This window comes from Sceloporus occidentalis, unplaced genomic scaffold, assembly GCF_023333645.1.
Source record: "Sceloporus occidentalis isolate IW3139 unplaced genomic scaffold, rSceOcc1.0.p SCAF_2, whole genome shotgun sequence".
NCBI classification, from domain to species: Eukaryota; Metazoa; Chordata; class Lepidosauria; order Squamata; family Phrynosomatidae; genus Sceloporus; species Sceloporus occidentalis.
The window spans coordinates 221,077,943-221,095,952 of NW_028316982.1; the positions used below are offsets into that span (position 1 = coordinate 221,077,943).

Genomic DNA, 18,010 nt, shown 5'->3' on the forward strand with positions numbered 1-18,010 from the left:
ATATGGAGTGAGAAATACCAGAGGTGCAAGCTGGATTCAGGAAAGGAAGAGGCACTAGGGATCGCATTGCAAACATAGGATGGGTAATGGAGCACACCAGGGAATGTCAGAAGAAAATCTGCATGTGCTTTATTGACTCCAGAAAGCCTTCAGCTGCATAGATCATGAAAAGCTATGGCTTGTTCTTAGAGGAACGGGAGTATCAAAACATCTGAGTGTCCTGATGCATAATCTGTACAAAAGGCTGCCGTTAGAACAGAATACGGAGAAACTGGATGGTTCCCAGCTGGCAACGGAGTCTGACAAGGCTGCGTATTATCACCCTGTATAGTCAGCCAGTATTTTATTTCATTTATTGCTGTTTAGACACATTTTGCATTGCATGGTAAGACTGTTTTCAGACTCAAAGGCGGGCTTTGTATTTGAGTCTCTCTCCTGGCACTTTTGCCCAGTAGGAAATTTTATTTGCAATGTACATTCATTTTCTTTGCATGAAAGACAACGAATGTACATTAATAACAACAACTTGAATTTACCTTCCCTTAATAGTTCATTCCCTGACAAACCCTTCCCATACTTTCATATTTTGTATTGATTCAGACCAAACTTGAGAAATGTGTGCTAAATGAATAATCAAAATGCTCGATACAGCTACATGATGCTATACTAGGGATTCTGTATGGTGTGAAATGGGAGGAAGTCAATGGGGAAGTGACACCAGGAGCTACCTCTTTAGGGTGCCACTTGGTATGGTCCAGACACTCCTCTCTCTCTCTCTCTTAATCTTCCTAAGAATGAAACCGCACTACACTCTTACAGGGATGCTATTCCACTATTCCTCCTGTTGCACTTCGGGGTTTGTAGTCCAGCGAGGCCTAAGAGCTCTCTGGCTGAGAATTCTCAACGCCCCTCCCTTAAACTGCAAATCCCAGAATGCAACAGGAGGCAGCCAGAGCTGTTCAAGTGGACTAGCAGCACTATATGACAAAATGGGACAGGTGTTGCAATGCGTCCTCCGCGCCGACAGGGCGGAGCTCGCTTATCGGATCCACTTCCGGCCCGGGAGAAGGGGACCGGAAGTGGCTAATTGGTGCCCTCCCTCCGTGGCCATGGAGCCGGGGTCGCTCTCGGCTGCTTCTCCAGCGCTGGGGCCTTGGCTGGCGGAAAGGCCGGAGCCCCCGGACTCGGGCTGGGGGCGACTGAGCGAGCTCTTCCGCCGCGAGTGAGTCCGGGCAGAGAAAGAGAGAGAGAGAGAGAGGAGACCCAGGCCTAGAGAGGCGCTCAGGGCTGAGGACCTTGGGGGGAACTACAGATCCTTCGCCCTGCTGCTCAAAATGGAGGACGTCTTGGAATTCCTCCTGGACGGAAGGCAGAAATGGAGGGCATGCCCAGTCACCCTTATAGAAAAGTACATCCCTGCTTCTTAGTCTTGCTCAAAATGGAGGACGTCTTGGAATTCCTCCCAGGACATGTCCTGGGAAAGGAGGACCCGTGGTCCCCGTGCTCACAGAACTACAAGTCCCAGTATTCTGTAGGATGGAGCCAAGGGAGCTCAAGTGGTGTCAGACTCCATTAGTTTTCCTGTGTAGAAGCACACTGTTTAGGGGAGCAGCTACAGAAGGGGCAAAAGGAGTTCCCTCTATTATTGCTATTATAGCGCTGTACGTACAATCAATTAAAGTAGATAAAACAAACATTCTGCAAAACACAATTAAATACAATACGTATTAGTACATGTTAACGTTCAATAAAACAAGGCAGACAACCCTAAATAAGAATGCTGTCCCTTTCCGGTGAATCTTAAAATAGAGAGTGAACAATAAAGTGACGCCACCAGATTCCCTGGGATTTGGCATGAAGGGCCCCCATGAATGTGGGAAAGCTGCACATAAAACCCCCACTATTCTTTTGACCGGAGAGAACGCCTCTTTAGGAATCTCTAGATCCTCCATTGCAACTCTGTGGCCAACATCTGCCCTAAACTGACCATAAGCTCATGCTGGAGGAGCTACAGATGCCCAGAGAAGTGTTTTCGCTAGGAATGTCTAGGTCCTCCAGGACAGCTCCATGGCCAGCTTCTGGCAGAGTTGCATCGGAGGACCTAGAGTTTCCTAGAGAGAACGTATTATTCAAACCTGCAGATAGTTAAACCCACAGAAGTCAAAGCCACAAAGTGGAGGGCCAACTAGATTTCAAAAGTATGTATAGAGGTGGTAAGATATGGAGCTGAGGTGAGGTCCTGAAATAAGAGGCTCCTACTTTAGCTTCAAGACTCCTAGCGTTTATTCTGAAATAAAGAGTTGCTATTGGTTGCAACTTTTAAAAACGCTGTAGGCTGCTTTGGATCCTGCATAAGGAAGAAAGGCAAGATATAAATCAAACGGGTGGATGGATGATTGACGGGACACCATTCAGGCTTAACATATAACTTTTACATTTAGCATTACGTGACAGAGACTGGAGCGCATATGCTGACTTTTTCTTTTCAAGTATAGGTCCAAAACACACTAGAAATAATCCAGTTTTGAGACTGTTTTAACTGCCCTGGCTCAGTGCTGGGGAATTAGGGAAGTTGTAGTTTATTGTGGCACCAGAGCTCTCTGACAGAGAAGGCTAAATGTCCTAGAATTAGCACTGAGTCAGGACAGTTACAGTGGTTTCAAACTGGATTATTCATGCAGTGTATTGTGATGAGAGGCATCTGTTAATCAAATCTTAAATAGTACTTATTTAATTTTAGTTCACTGAAAGAAGTCCAGTTTCATAAACCATGGTTTTAAAGTGTTTAATTCAATACGCCATAGCTGAGTTTAACTTTAGTTTTTCTGATCTGAGACATAATACCAGAGTTTAGCCATTTGGGGTAGCAATTGTGGTTATTGTTGTGTACTTTCAAGTTGTTTCTGACTTACGGTGACCCTAAGGAGAACCCATTACACACTTTGTTTTGGCAAGATTTGTTCAGAAAGGCTTTGCCTTTGCCTTCCTCTAAGGTTGAGAGACTGTGACTTGACCAAGGTCACTGAGTGGGTTTCCCTGGCTGAATGTGGATTTGAAACCTGGTTACCAGACTTGTACTCTTAATGCTCAAACCACTGCGCCATGATAGGTCCAAAATGCATTGCAGAAATAAGCCCATTTGAGATCAGTTTAACTGCCTTGGCTTAATGTTCGTGGGTTCTGGGAACTGTAGTTTTGTGAGACTAACCTCTGTCAGAGTTCTGGTGCCACAATAAACTACAAATTCCAGGATTCACTAGCATTGATCCAGGGCAGTTAAAGCAGTCTCAAACTGGATTTTTTCTGCAGTGTGTATTGGACTAGAATTACTGGTCTCTACCCCAAAACTGTTTACACCCCCTTAGAAGAACATGGAGCTTCCTCAGGTAGCAGCCATTTAAAGCACCCCTATTGGGCACCTCTGCCCAAAGGCACATGACATTCTTGCAAACAAGCTAGTGAAATGTGGGCTGGACAAAGTAACTGTTACATGGATTTGTAATTGGTTGACTGGCCGAACCCAAAGGGTAGTCAGCAATGGCTCCTCTTGATCCTGGAGAGAAGTGACCAGTGGGGTCCTACAGGGCTCTGTCCTGGGCCCAGTGCTATTCAACATCTTTATCAATGACTTGGATGACACAATTGGGGTCATACTTATCAAGTTTGCAGATGACACCAAACTAGGAAGAGTAGCTAATACCTTAGAGGACAGGATCAAAATTCAAAATGACCTTTAATAGATTAAAAAGCTGGGCCAAAGCTAACAAAAGTAATTTCAACATGGAGAATTGTAAGGTACTGCATTTAGGGCGGAAAAATGAAATGCAGAGATATAGGATGGGGGACACCTGGCTTAAGGAGACTACATGTGAAAGGGATCTGGGAGTCCAAGTAGACCATGAGTCAAAAGTGTGATGCGGCAGCTAAAAAGGCCAGTGCGATTTTAGGCTGCATCAATAGAAGTATAGTGTCTAGAACAAGGGATGGAATAGTGCCAATATATTCTGCTTTGGTCAGGCCCCACCTGGAATATTGTGTCCGGTTCTGGGCACCACAATTTCAAAAGGATGTTGAGAAACAAGTGTGTCCAAAGGAGGGTGACTAAAATGGTGAAGGGTCTGGAAACCATGTCCTATGAGGAACGACTCAGGGAGCTGGGGATGTTTAGCCTGGAGAAGAGACGTTTAAAAGGTGATGATGATAGCCCTGTTTAAATACTTGAAGGGATGTCATATTGAGGAGGGAGCAAGCTTGTTTTCTGCTGCTCCAGAGACTAGGACCTGGAGCAATGGATGCAAGCTCCAGGAAAAGAGATTCCTCCTCAACATTAGGAAGAACTTCCTGACAGTAAGGGCTGTTTGACAGTGGAACACACTCCCTCGGAGTGTAGTGGAGTCTCCTTCCTTGGAGGTCCTCAAACAGGCTGGATGGCCATCTGTCAGGGATGCTTTGGTTGAGAGTTCCTGCATCGTAGGGGGTTAGACTGAATGGCCCTTGCGGTCTCTTCCAACTAATATTCTATGATTGTATGAACTTTAGGTTGCAGTAACCAACGTGTCCTCTGCCTGCCTGCCTGCCAGTTTGGGTTTGTTGGTCACACAACTCTCCAACAATCCCAAGCCTTCTTTCTAGTCTTTGAATGGGGGGGGGGGGGGGGGAGGAGATTCTCAGACATTTGCTGAAGGGGTCCTACCACCTCCACACCTTCAGTGTTGGCAGGAAAGCTGACTATTCGTCATATTGTCTGCAGGGCCACACATGATGTAATGAATGTGATTGTTGAAGATGCAGTGTTCAACCACAGTTTTAAAAAAAAAAAAATAGAGAGTTTCCGGTCTCATTTTCATGAACTTCAGGAAGTCTCGGCCAGATAAGGGAACTGATACTCAAGTTTTTTGGTATAATGACGACACACAGTTTAGTGCTTTGTGTGAATGCAGCCATTGATTGGTACACTTTTCATAAGCAACATTGCTCAGATTTACCATCCGGTCACTGAAAATCATTTTCTTACTCAACATTTTAAGAACTTAATCTTTATGCTTATCCACTACTCAGAATGTCACTCCATTTAATGCTGTAAGAAATGCCTTCATGCTGGACAGATTGAATTTTAATTTAGCATTTTCTTTTGCAGTGAACTTAATCGATACCCTGAAGAAACTGTTAATATAGTGAAAGCAAGTTTTTCAGGAGGTATTGTTGGTTTGATCTATGGAGGTATACCTGGTTTTATTTATGCCAAGAAACGGTATATTGAACAGAGTGAAGGAGAAATCTACCATAATCGCCTGGATGCTGTGGTATGGACCAATATCTCTCACGGTAGAGCACGCATTGGATCTTATTTTGTAGACTGTTCCCCCCTGCCTTTTTTTGTTTTTATTAGAGTCAGTTTGCTATATAGCTTTCATGTGAAAAAGAACCATTCCAGATCAAGCTTCACAGACAGTGCTTTCATGTTGTTTCAGATAATTTTTTTTTTACTGGAAGTATGAGTTTGCATACTCAGCATAACAACAACAACAACGTATTTATATTCTGCCTTTCCCCAAAGGAATCAAGGGAGATTACAACAGAAGGATAACAATAAAATATCATAAGAATAAAATTTAACAATTATAAACCATTCGATACCCCAAACCCCCCCCCCCTTTCAGTTAATGAAAGAACAGGTTATGTGCATGCATGTATGAACTGGTATTTAGTCCTGATAACACTTAATTGTTCTCTTTCTAAGAGTCTAATCCACTCTGTCAGTAAAAACTCAGGTGGAGTGTACAAACAGTTACTTCTGCAAAGCATACAAATGTATGAAAAGGTAGGTTCTGGGCCTGTTCAAGGTGGCTGTTTTCTATGCCTATGTAAATTATTTAACTCTATGTAACACAGGAGTGAGAATTGTGCAGCCCTCCAGAAGATGTTGAATTACATCTCCCTCATTATTAGCTATGCTGCCTAGGATCTTTGGGAGCTGGGGTTTTACCACATCTGAAGGCCTGCATGATTTTCATCCCTGATACACAACATCTGATTAATGTTTGGAGCATATAGAATGTCACTGTGAACATCATAAAAGTCTGTGTTGCAGCCCAACAAATTATACTTCCTCATTTTCTCCACAGCAATCTGCTCATCGTGCTGCAGTCAGGGGCTTTATCCGTTACGGCTGGCGTTGGAGCTGGAGAGTTGCTGCCTTTGTGGCAGTATTTAAGTAAGTATGCCTGTTGTTAACTGTAGAACATAGCTGAAGTGGAATATTCCACAGATATGTTAAAGAAAGACAGTAATTCTAGAACAGTCACTCATATAAGCAGCTACTTGCAAGACAAGGGTCCAGAACTCACTGCAAAATTATCCAGTTTGACACTGCTGAAACTGCCTTGGCTCAGTGCTAGGGAATCCCAGGAATTGTAGTTTGTTATGGCAGCAGACCTCTCTGACACAGAAGGCTATCTCACAAAACTACAATTCCCAGAATTCCCTAGCACTGAGCCAGGACAGTTAAAGAGGTGTCAGATTGGGTTATTTCTGCAGTGTGTTTTGGTACAAAATGACTTTTAAGCAGGATTGTCTTTGAGCCCCCTTCTTCTGCCACTTTTAACATCCTTGGTGGTACAGACATTTTCTTTCCCTCACAGGAATGGGATCCATATTTTGAGAACTGTGCTTTCCCCCCTTAGAATGTTGATACTCCTTCTGTAACATAGCACGATTCTGTCCCCAATGGTTTTCAACATTTACATGAAGCCACTAGGTGAGATCATCTGGAGACATGGGGCGGGGTGTTATCAGTATGCTGATGACACCCAGCTATATTTCTCTATGTCTCAGACTGCTGCAGTGACTAAGGAGGGCATCTCTCCTCTGAATGCCTGTCTTAATGCAGTAATGGACTGGATGTGGGAAAACAAACTCAAATTGAATCCAGGTAAGACGGAGGTACTAGTAATAGAGACTCCCAATCTGGGAATGGAGTTATGCCAGCCAGTTTTGGACGGGGTCACACTTCCCCTGAAGGACTCTGTTCGTGGTCTGGGGGTGCTCCTAGACTCGTCTCTCCATCTGACGGCCCAGGTGGATGTGATGGTCAGGAGCACTTGCTTTCAGCTTCGGCTGATATGCCAACAGAGCCCCTTCCTGGAGTGGGAAGACCTTGAAACAGTACTACATGCACTCGGCTCGACTTTTGTAAGGTGCTCTACATGGGGCTACCCTGTGTCAAGTTCGGAAACTTCAATTGGTACAGAATATGGCAGCCAGACTGGTTACTGGCGCATGTAGAATTGCCCACATTACACCAGTTTTAAAATTCCTTCATTGGCTGCTTGTTAGTTTCCGGGCAAGATACAAAGTGTTGGTGTTAACCTTTTAAGCCCTACATGGGTTGGGTCCTGACTTCTCGCATATCATCCTTCCTGCACTCTTCATTCTCCTGGGAAGAATCTGCTTCAACCAAAGAGGACTATACTCTTGGCAGTGACCCAGCAATCCTTTTCAGCAGCTGATCCTAGACTCTGGAATGACCTGCTGGACGAGATCTGTCAGATTACCACCTTGGAAACCTTTAAGAAGGCTATTAAGATGGTTGTCTTCTGGCAGGCCTTTCCAGACTAGACCACCTCCATTTACCTGCCTCCCCACCCCCTCCACTTTTCTCCATCCTCATTTCCATCCCATCTGGACCCCCACTATAAACTTCCTACAAATCTCCTACTTATTTTAACTGTTATTTTATACTATTGTTTTAATGTCCTTCTGGTTTAATCTCCTTTTAGTATTACTATGGCGCATTACAGACCGCCCAAAATGGGTGGTCTCACGCCACTGCCGGCTGCTCCGCGAGGGAGTTGCAGCAGCCAAACCGCACGGCTCCCTCGCGGAGCAAAAAGAAGCACCAAAATGGTGCTTCTTCTTGCGCCCAAGATGGGATGCCGCGAGGCGCTACTCGCGCACTCGTGGCGTCATATCCGGGGTGCGACGTGGAGACGCTATGCGTCCGGCATGTAAAAATGGTGTTGCCTGTGTGTATAGGGCGCCGCCATTTTTACGCCCCCGTCACGTGCTAGGGGTGAGGCCGGTGTGGAAGCTAGGTCCTCAGCCAACCCCTAGCACGTGACGGGGGCGCCGCAAAGGCCCGTTTGTAACGGGCCAATGTTTTTATACTGGGGGAGAGGGATAGGTTTGGTTTTTTTTAGAATTTTTAACTGTATCTTGTTTTATTGTTGTAATCTGTTTGGATTCCAAGTGATTAAGCGGAATATAAATTATTATTATTATTATTATTATTGCAGATCAGCAAATGGGAATATTCAAGAGATAGACAGAAACCTAATAATTTATGAGTTCTGAAATATCACACACATAGCTGTTACTATTCACCCAGAATCTCCTTCAAGTGTAATATGGGATCTTTAATCAATAGCTATTAATATATTTCATTCAGTGGATTGTATTCAGTGGTTAAATGCAAACTGTGATAGGATACAATCCTTTACACCTTAATATAGGAATAAGCGCCACTGAACACAATAGGAACTGACATCTGAGGAAATATATTTAAGATTGTACTGTTATCCTTCTGTGTTTTGTGGAGTTTGAGATACGGTCAGTTTAAGATACAGAAGTAGGCTTTTATGTGTTGGAGTATTTATATTCATAATAGTAAATATTTATATTTATGTTCATAATTACTGTCTTTGAAAGTAAGTGGATAGCATAATCGACATAATCCTCAGTATATAGTATATTAACGGCAGACAGATTTAGTCCTTCTGGAAGTTTAAAATAAGTTTGAGAGGCAAACAAAGGTTCCTCTGTCCCAGAGACAAAATGGAACTTAGTAATCAGCAGTTATTAATGCAGATACATAAGTAGCATCTTATTGTGGTAGAATTGCAAAATGTTAATAAGGCAGAAGATTCTTCCTTGTAGTGGAGGGACTATGAGTAATGAGGGTCCCTAATCCATATAGTTGAACATCTTTTCAAAATTATTTTTAAAGCTGCAGTGAGTCATTCAGTTACACGCTGTTAGCATTCCTCCAGCAGGATTCTGATTTCAGAGACTCATGGGGAAAGACTTTTCACAAAGAATTTATCAATAATTGGTTGCAGTAGCCAAAATAGGCATGAAAATGTAGCTTCCAGTGTTTTAAAGTACAGGAACTGGAGTTTTTACCCAATAAATTTTGGTTTTAGAAACATGCTTTACATTCATATTATATGTAAATTAACGTTTTGTGCAGTTGCCCTTCTTTCAGAAGAGGTGATATTATTTAAAATGAAAAATAAATATTGATTGATTGAATCATAGAGTTGGAAGAGGCCTCAAGGGCCATCCAGTCCAAACCCCTTTCATGCAGGAAATCATAGTCAAAACATCTCCAACATATGGCCTTCCAGCCTCTATTTAAAAACCTCAAAAGAAGGAGACTCCACCATACTCCAAGGCAGTGTATTCCACTGTCAAACAGCTTTTATTGTTAGGAAGTTCTTCCTAATGCTGAGGTGGAATCACTTTTCCTGTAGTTTGCATCCATTGCTCCTATTCTCTGGAGCTGGAGAAAACAAACTTGCTCCATCTTCAGTATGACATCCTTTCAAATATTTAAATAGATAAATAAATATCTGTTAAAATACCCAATTCTGGGCACCACAGTTCAAGAAGGATGATGACAAGTTGAAGCGTGTCCAGCGGAGGGCCACCAAAAAGGGTCTAGAAACCATGCCTTATGAGGAAAGACTTAGGGAGCTGGGTATGTTTAGCCTGGAGAAGAAACGGTTAAGAGGTGGTTTGATAACCCTGTTGAAGTATTGGAAGGGTGTTGCATTGAAGATGGAGCAAGCTTGTTTTATGCTGCTCCAGAGACTAGAACACGGAACAATGGATGCAAGCTACAGGAAAAAAGACCTCAACATTAGGAGCTAGATTGACAGTAAGAGCTGTTTGATAGTGGTGGCATCTCCTTTGAAGGTTTTTAAACAGAGGCTGGATGGCCATCTGTAAGGGATGCTTTGATTGTGATTTCCTGCATGGCAGGGGGTTGGACTGGATGGTCCCTGTGGTCTCTTCCAACTCTATGATTCTATGACTGAAAAAAATCCTTCATAATTAAAAATCATAATCTTGTATAACTGAAGTTTCCTCAAGTATATGTAAATAGAGTCACCATCATCCACGCTAAAAGCTGCTTTGTTTGTGACCATTTCTCCATGTGGATGATATCCACAAAGACAGAGGAAAAAGTTCTCTTACGTGTTGTCCTGGACTGTGGCCAGCACACACAAACACTGATAGTGATGGCTCAGCAAGAAAGCTAACTAGGCAGTTGGGAAACAGTCTACAGACCTTTCTATAGTCCAAGAGGAGCAAGGCACAAACAAAGCCAAGGTCAGGATACCAGAGGTCATGGAAGTCAGTTTGGTCCAAGGTCAAGGCAGCCAGAAGGTAGCAGTAGTCCAGTTCGTTCCAAAGTCGTAGGTTCAAGACAAGGGTTCAGGAAACAAGGAGCCAGTGCTGACAGCAATCACAATGAAGGATTCTGCAATAATCTCTGGCAAAGGGGTCGGCGTTCTCCAGCTGCTTAAGTGAGAGACACCCTCCCTTGTGTCAGCTGTGGCTTATCTGCAGATTGCCTCTCTGCAAGCCTCTTGGATCGGTGCATGCAAGAACTCTCAGCTCTCCTTGCCTAAAGGAAGGGACCTCCATGCTTGGTTCTTCCACAGGGGCAACACTAGGCTGCTGAGCCTCAGGAGGGAACCCCACAGAGCTAGGACCTGGGTGAGCCTCAACCCCTGGGGCTGGGAGATCAGGGCTGGAGTCTGGCAGGGCAGGACTGGGACCTGGTATAGTCTCAGTCTCCTCTTGCATTTGAGGAGCCACGGCCTCCTCCTCCTCATCCTGCTCTTGGCTGGCCATGACACGTGTAGAGTATAGTTCATATATTTATTTTGCTATATGACGTGGATTGGAAAGTACATCTTTAAAAAAAATGTGATATGTGAATATTGTCATGTGGAAACATTGCATGTGAAATGGTTCTGAATATTCTTGTCATGTGGGAAGATTATAGGTTTATAGTCAGGACTTAACTGGCCAGCAGTTGGTCTTCAAAAATTTGGGTCTGGTGGCACTCCCCAAATTTACCAGTTTTCTTACTTCTTGTTTTCTTCCTCCCCTGCAGCACAGTGAGTACTGGGCTCAGTGCATACCGTGATAAAAATGCCCTCAGCCACTTTGCCATTGCAGGAGGTGAGGCTCTACTTTTTAGTTTTCTCTCATTTTCTCTCTCTCTCTCTCTCTTAGTGATGCATTGATTAAGTAATAGATTCGTAAGTCCAGATGCTTCCTTCATTGCCGTGTTTCACTACCCAGCTCTGAAGATGTATTATGTAGTAACATTCATCGTTATTTAAAATATATATTTGGAATTCTTGTTACTGTCCTGCTCATTTCAGAAGCTCACCTCCCAATCTGTGCTTATGATCACAGTGTTAACATTGTGCACTCCTTAGTGTTTCTTGGGTGATTTTTTAAAAAAAATAAGGATTATGAAATTAAAGGATTAATAAATAACTAAGGCTGCAGTCTCAGTTCAATTTACTTGTCCATAAAGCTTCACTTTGTTCACTGGAATTTACTGTTATATAGAAATACATAGACTGCACTGTCAACCTTCTTATAAAGTAATAGAGCACTAGTAAACTAGCAAAAAGATAATATTTTCTCTGTTGTGCCTTAATTGTCAAATTTTGCTTGCTAATGACTTTCATCTTGAGAGAAAATGTTTGTATGCTTGATGTGAAACATAAGTGGATTATGATTTATATTTTTGTGGATACAGGCATGAAATGTTGTATTTAAACAGGCTTCAAAAGTCTATTCCTACTCCAGGTTTTCAGTGTAGACTGGTTGATTTGATGCTGCTTCAGTCTTCTGACCTAAAACTGTCCTGGTCAAATGTCCACAAAAGATCCTGTAGAAAAAGTCTAATAGCTGACAAAATGAAGGAGTGTGCCCCATATTCTTTTCACTTGTTTTTCAAAAGATACCAAATATTTCCTTTGGTAATTTTGGTAAGAATTTGGAAAATAATCTCCCTTTGGTAAGAGATTGGGAAGAACAACAATGTATTTTTCCTTTTTTAGAATCCCCATGAGACCCATTCCTTTACTTGATTGAAACCACTTACAGTTTATAAACAGCCAGTATTCAAGCCTTACTTCTGCTTCTAATTTAACAGAATTAGGAATGAGAGAATAGCCATTTCTACATACTATATATGAGCCTTGCAACTGCCTTGAATGATCTGTTGTTGGTTTTGTTTGGTTTCTAGTTTGTACAGGAGGCTTGTTCAGAATGCACTTGGGCTTGAGAGGTTTGGTCGGCGGAAGCATTTTTGGAGCATTGTTGGGGTAAGTTGCTCACAAGTGCATGCATGTAAAAATGCACCAGGAAGCAGAATCACCATATTTTACTATATATGATTGTTTTCAGATGTCAGCCTAACCATTGTCTGCTAGGAAAAACCCTGACACTGGGTGATTCTCATTTGCATTTTGCTGGGTCTTAATTTTGGTGTTTTTTCAGGACTTGCAACCAAACTTTATTTACTTTAAGAGTTGCTTCTTTCCTGTTGAAGTTGTCCAGGTGCTTGTGGATTTCAGTGGCTTCCCTGTGCATTCTGATCTGATAGTTGTTGGCATGGTCCAGAATTTCTGTGTTTTCAAACAGCATTTTATGTCCAGGATAGTTTATAACATATTCTGTTACTGCTGATTTTTCTGTTTGACTCAGGAGTGGTACATACCACCCCAAAAAGGTGGGCTGAATGTACCTAGTATTCCTTCGGAGGGATGCTGCAGCAGCCAAACCGCGTGGCATCCCTCTGGACCAAAAAGAATCCGGAAAAACCGGGTTCTTCTTGGCACGCACGAACACCGTCATCAGTGCACCATTGGCGCATTGTGATGCATCCATGATGCAATCGTGGCGCCCAGAAGTGCGGACCCGGCACTGCACTTGCATCATGCATGCACACCCTGTATGGACAGCGCCACGTAAAGATGGCGCCATCCATACGTGCTAGGGTTCTGGAATGTGCGGATGCTGCGTGTTCTGGAACCCTAGTATTGATCCCAGGCCACCACAAACTGGCGGTCTATACTGGGCCTCAGTCTGCAGTGTCTCTCATGTTCCTTGATTCATGTTTGGCTGCCAATCCTGAAAAACACCAAAATTAAGACCCCGCAAAATGCAAATGAGAACCACACAGGATCAGGGGTTTTCCCAGCAGACAATGAATCTCTAATTAAACAGACACAAATCCTCTTTGCATATCCTTCCACCCTTAGGCCTTGCCATTCAACAACTGAACAATTCAGAGACTAACATAGAACTCACTCATCTTAACCTAGTCACACAGTATAAATATATATATACCTTACTCACTTCCATACCAGCATTCTCTGAAGATGCCAGCCACCAATGCTGGCGAAACGCCAGGACTAAACTCTTCTAGAACATGGGCACATAGCCCAAAAAACCCACTAAAAACTATGGATGCCAGCCCTGAAAGCCTTCGACTTCACTCTGGATTGTCTTTTTGTTATCCGTCAGTTCATCAGTCTGACATGCTGTTGATGCCATTTTGTTCATTGTTAAGTGCCTCCAAATCCAACTTTTGAAAGCCCTATATTTTCTTGGTTTTCTTGGGAAGATATATTCAAAGGAGGTTTGCCTTCCCCTTAGGCTGTGTGTGTGTGATTGGCCCAAGGTTACCAAGTAGGTTTTCATGGCTGAGCAAAGATTCAATCCCTTGTCTCCTGGAGCCCTCATCCTGCACTCAAATCACTACATTACACTTACTTTCAAGTTACTTCTTAAATGTTTATCAGTGGTTATATTCAGGAGGGAATCATGTCTAGTTTACAGTGCATTATCCCCTGGCCCACAGCCTACTACTTTTCCCCAGTCACCTGCCCGGCAGCTTCCATTGCTCACCCCCACCCACCCCCTCCAAAACCCCACTCTTGAAATAGTGAGGGAAACCTTCTATATAGGAATCCACTCCCTCAAGACAATGTGAATCCTCTGAAACAAAGTTTTCTAAATCCAGCAAGACTCAGATGCTAGATGCAGGGGTAGTGAGCCTAGGGAACACACAAACTTCATGATGTGTAAATCAAGGAACTGTCTTATTTTCTTTCCACACTTTTATTGGACTTGCATGTCCAAAGAGCCCTGGTGTAGCGAGGCCAGTATGTCAACAAAGAGTCAGATTCTTTAATGGTGGGAACAGAATAACTGGGTGAAGCATTTTGGATTCAATTTCCAGACCAGGACACTTGGTTCTGCTAGTACTACTTTGATTGTTTTGAAGTATGTTGACTGATGAGTTATACTGGGGGAGTGAATATTTGGGTTAGCGTATATTTTGCTATAGAAGTGAGCTCTATTTTGCAACTTTTTTTTTAAGTGGAAGTGGATTGGGGAAAGAAATACGATGTAAGGAATAGTGGGGTGTTATGTGACTGACTCTCTCATTGTTCATGATACTTTTAAGTGTTCTACATGGCTGCATTTATTTCCTGTGGTATCTTCTTACAGTATCCCTGCAGGAGGGTTACTGATGGCAGTGCAAAATCTTGCTGGCGAAACTTTGCTTGAGAGAAAAAAACGGAAGCAAAAGGAGCTATATGAACAGAAGCTGGCAGAATGGTAAGGAACTGGTGCTGTTCTGTTTTGTTAGGTGTGGCATTGAGCTATCATGCATTTATTTAACACAAAGAAAAAGGACATCTCAATCTCCATCTCTTTGTCTCTAGGATTCTTGTTTTCTCTAGTGATGTGATGCTATTCTCTAGATGTGGAGCCTACATTTTTTGTTGGTTTTGAAATAGCATTTCCAGTTTTGAATTTTCTGGAATATTTGCTTAATTGACGGGAAAAACTATCAATGACTACTAATCTCTGGAATCAGAAATAGTATGCCTACCTTATATACGTTACTGAGGTAGTATTAGGAGGTTGCTGTTGCATTAATGCCCAGCATCTTGGCTTCCCATAAGCAACTGAATGTCCACTGTGGAAATAGAATCAAGGCTCTCTGCAACCAAATGACACATGGCTGCATGTTAAAGAGATGAAGAAAAGCTGCAGTAGGTACATTCTGAGCTCATTCCAAGATCTATGAGACCTAAGCATCTCTGGAGCTGTGTTTGTAATTATATTAAAGTGAAATGCAACCCCCTCTCCAAAAAACAAATTCTAGTTCTACAGTACTTTAAAACTTTTGCAATGTAAACTTTTCTGGGGTCTTTTTCATCAAATGAATAGATAGGGATGTTTTTGGAGTGCTATATGCATTTTATATGCACACTCACACTTCATACCTATTTAGGTTGTTTAAAGCACTTCATAATTTACACACACTCTCCCAGAAAACGCGTTCATGTCCAACTGATAGGAGAGGTCATCAAAATAAGATTTAAGTAAAGATGTCTGCTTTCTGCAGTTCAGAAGTGAGTAAATGTGGCTTTTCAGATTTTGTTGGAATGCAACTTTCAGCCATTCTTATCATTGGCTGTGCTGCCTAGGGGTGCTAGGGTTTACTGTTCATATGTGGAGAGCCACATTTTGCCCTCCTCTGACTTAGATTACTCAAGTCCCATTGACCCATTCACAGTAAGTGTGCAGAGTAAGTTTGCACAGTAAGTTTTAGCACTATCTGTGAGATAATTGCTTTTCTTTAAAAACAGCTTCATTTATATACTGCTTCATACTGAGATAGCAGTGTCTAAGCGGTTTACAACTGTAAGCTAATTGCCTACAACAATCTGGGTACTCATTTTAGCGACCTCGGAAGGATGCAAGCCTGAGTTGAGCTTGAGCCCCCTTGGCTAGGATTGAACTTACCTCTTGTGTTTGTTTTAAGCAGGAGTATGGAATCTTTGGTCCTCCAGATGTGTGAACTTCAACTCCCATCTGGCCACCTAGGGCAATTACTAGTAAATGATTGTGTGAGCTGTAGTCCAAAATACTCTGGAGGTCCAGAGGTTCCCTTTTATCATGTGCTGTCAAATTGGCTTTGACTTACTGTTGCCATACAAATGAGAGAACTGCATAGATCCTGTTACTAACAGTCCTACTCAAAGGTTTTTCTAACTTAGGGCTGTGGTTTCATTGATTGACTTAAATTCATATGTAATATGAATTTCCTCTTTTTGCTATAGAGGTCTTCCTCTTTTCTTGCTCTCTTTAGCTTTTCCAGTGAGTCATGTTTTTCCACATGTCCGGAGTACAACCACCTCAGTTTCAGTTATTTTTGACTTTTTGATTTGCTCTTTCTTTGCTCTTACATTTGCTTATCTTGATTGTCCATGGTATTTGTAAAATTCTTCCAGAATTGCATTTTTAATGAGCTGATTAGTGGTTCTCTATCTGCAACTTTTTAAGTATGACAGTTTTTTAATGGAATATCCTGGTAAACTGAAATGTTCAATCTTCTAGGGTCTTTTTAAATTACTGATGTTTTCAATTCCTTTTCTTGTTTTAGGGGGACCAGTCTTAAAATCACTGAAAGCATTTCAGAAGAAAGAGTTGATGCCTTTCAAGAAGGAGCTGAGGAGAACAGTGCTATAAAGATGCAAGGATTACAGAATTTTCCCCAAAATCCTGAGTCATGAGTGGACATCAACTGTCTTAGTGCTGGACACTGAATTCCAATCAAATTCTGTCAAGGCAACTAGTACAAAAGTCTTTCTGGTGCTTTGGTGTCTAGAACACAAAAACCTTCAGGAGATGAACTGCTCTGTTTAGTCAGATAAAGTAACAGAATTGGAAATTCATCTTAAGTGGAGAAGTACCTGCATTTTTGCTGGACACGAAGAAGCTTTCATGAATGTGCAAAATGAAATAAAGTACACAGAAAGGTACAGAATGTTCTTTGACAGGATCAGCTATAAAAATGGAAGAGGTCATCAGAAGTATGTCTGTGGATCAGTGAGGAAACTTCTGACAGAAAAATACTGTAAAAATAATTATTTGAAATTTCAAAGCAGGGTGAATAAAATAATGTAACTAGTAAGTATCTGGCATATTTTTTTATAAGACATAACTGTGACTAAATAAGCACTGTCCAAAGAAATGCCAGTCTTATAGCAAAGTAATTAAAAACATGAGTAGAACAGCTTGAGAGTAAACATGGTGTAATGGTTTGAGTGTTGTACTAGGACACTGGGAGACCAGGGTTCCAATCCCTACTTTGTCATGGGAACCTACTGGGTAACCTTGGGCAAGTCACACTCTCTCAGCCTCACAGGAAGGCAAAGACAAACTCCCTCTGAATAAATTCAGCAAAGAAAACCCCATGATAGGGTCCACTTAGGGTCGCCATAACCTGAAGACATACAACAGGACAGCTTATGCAGATGTATCTATTTCCTTTTCTTAATGTATATTACATAGATTCGTTTTAAAACAAATTCTTTATTTTCAAACAAATCTCATAAAAAAGTAACATGACTATACAGAAAAAACATATCATTTTTTTAAAATTAATACAACTTAAAACATGGTTTTTGGTATAGAGAAGTGGTAAAGTTGAGATATTGTGTCAGTACTGATGCATAACAATTGGAGAGGGACTTGGCATTGTAAGGATTCTTGGGAGTCATATGAAGATTTATATTTCCATAAATAGATATGCAAGTGACTAAGAACCAATGGGTTACTGAACAGGTCAAGGCCAAATTCCCCTGGAAGCCAATATTTTGGCTACATCATGAATCACTGGAAAAAACAATAATTCTGGGTAAGGTAAAGGGCATCCAAAAGCAGGGGAGACCATGTGCCAGAGGAATGGATTCAGTCAGGGAGGCCACGGACCTGACAGAGAGTCTTGGAGAAGTCTCATCTACAGAATCGCCATGAGCTGTAGTCAGTTAACAAACAACTAGTGCCTAAGTCAAGGGATGTATCTAGGATACTGTCCATTGCATAAGATGGC

The 18,010-nt window shown here is 42.1% G+C and overlaps 1 protein-coding gene across 1 annotated transcript; it reads left to right on the forward strand.

Moving 5' to 3' along the window:
* Nucleotides 1-1,075: 1,075 nt before the first annotated feature.
* TIMMDC1 (translocase of inner mitochondrial membrane domain containing 1) lies at nt 1,076-17,089 on the forward strand. Its single transcript, XM_089512230.1, has 7 exons — nt 1,076-1,222; nt 5,138-5,303; nt 6,126-6,214; nt 11,186-11,253; nt 12,338-12,416; nt 14,611-14,721; nt 16,559-17,089. The coding sequence occupies exons 1-7, from the start codon at nt 1,110-1,112 to the stop codon at nt 16,686-16,688; spliced, it is 756 nt and encodes a 251-aa protein (XP_089368356.1). The 5' UTR covers nt 1,076-1,109; the 3' UTR covers nt 16,689-17,089.
* Nucleotides 17,090-18,010: the final 921 nt, after the last annotated feature.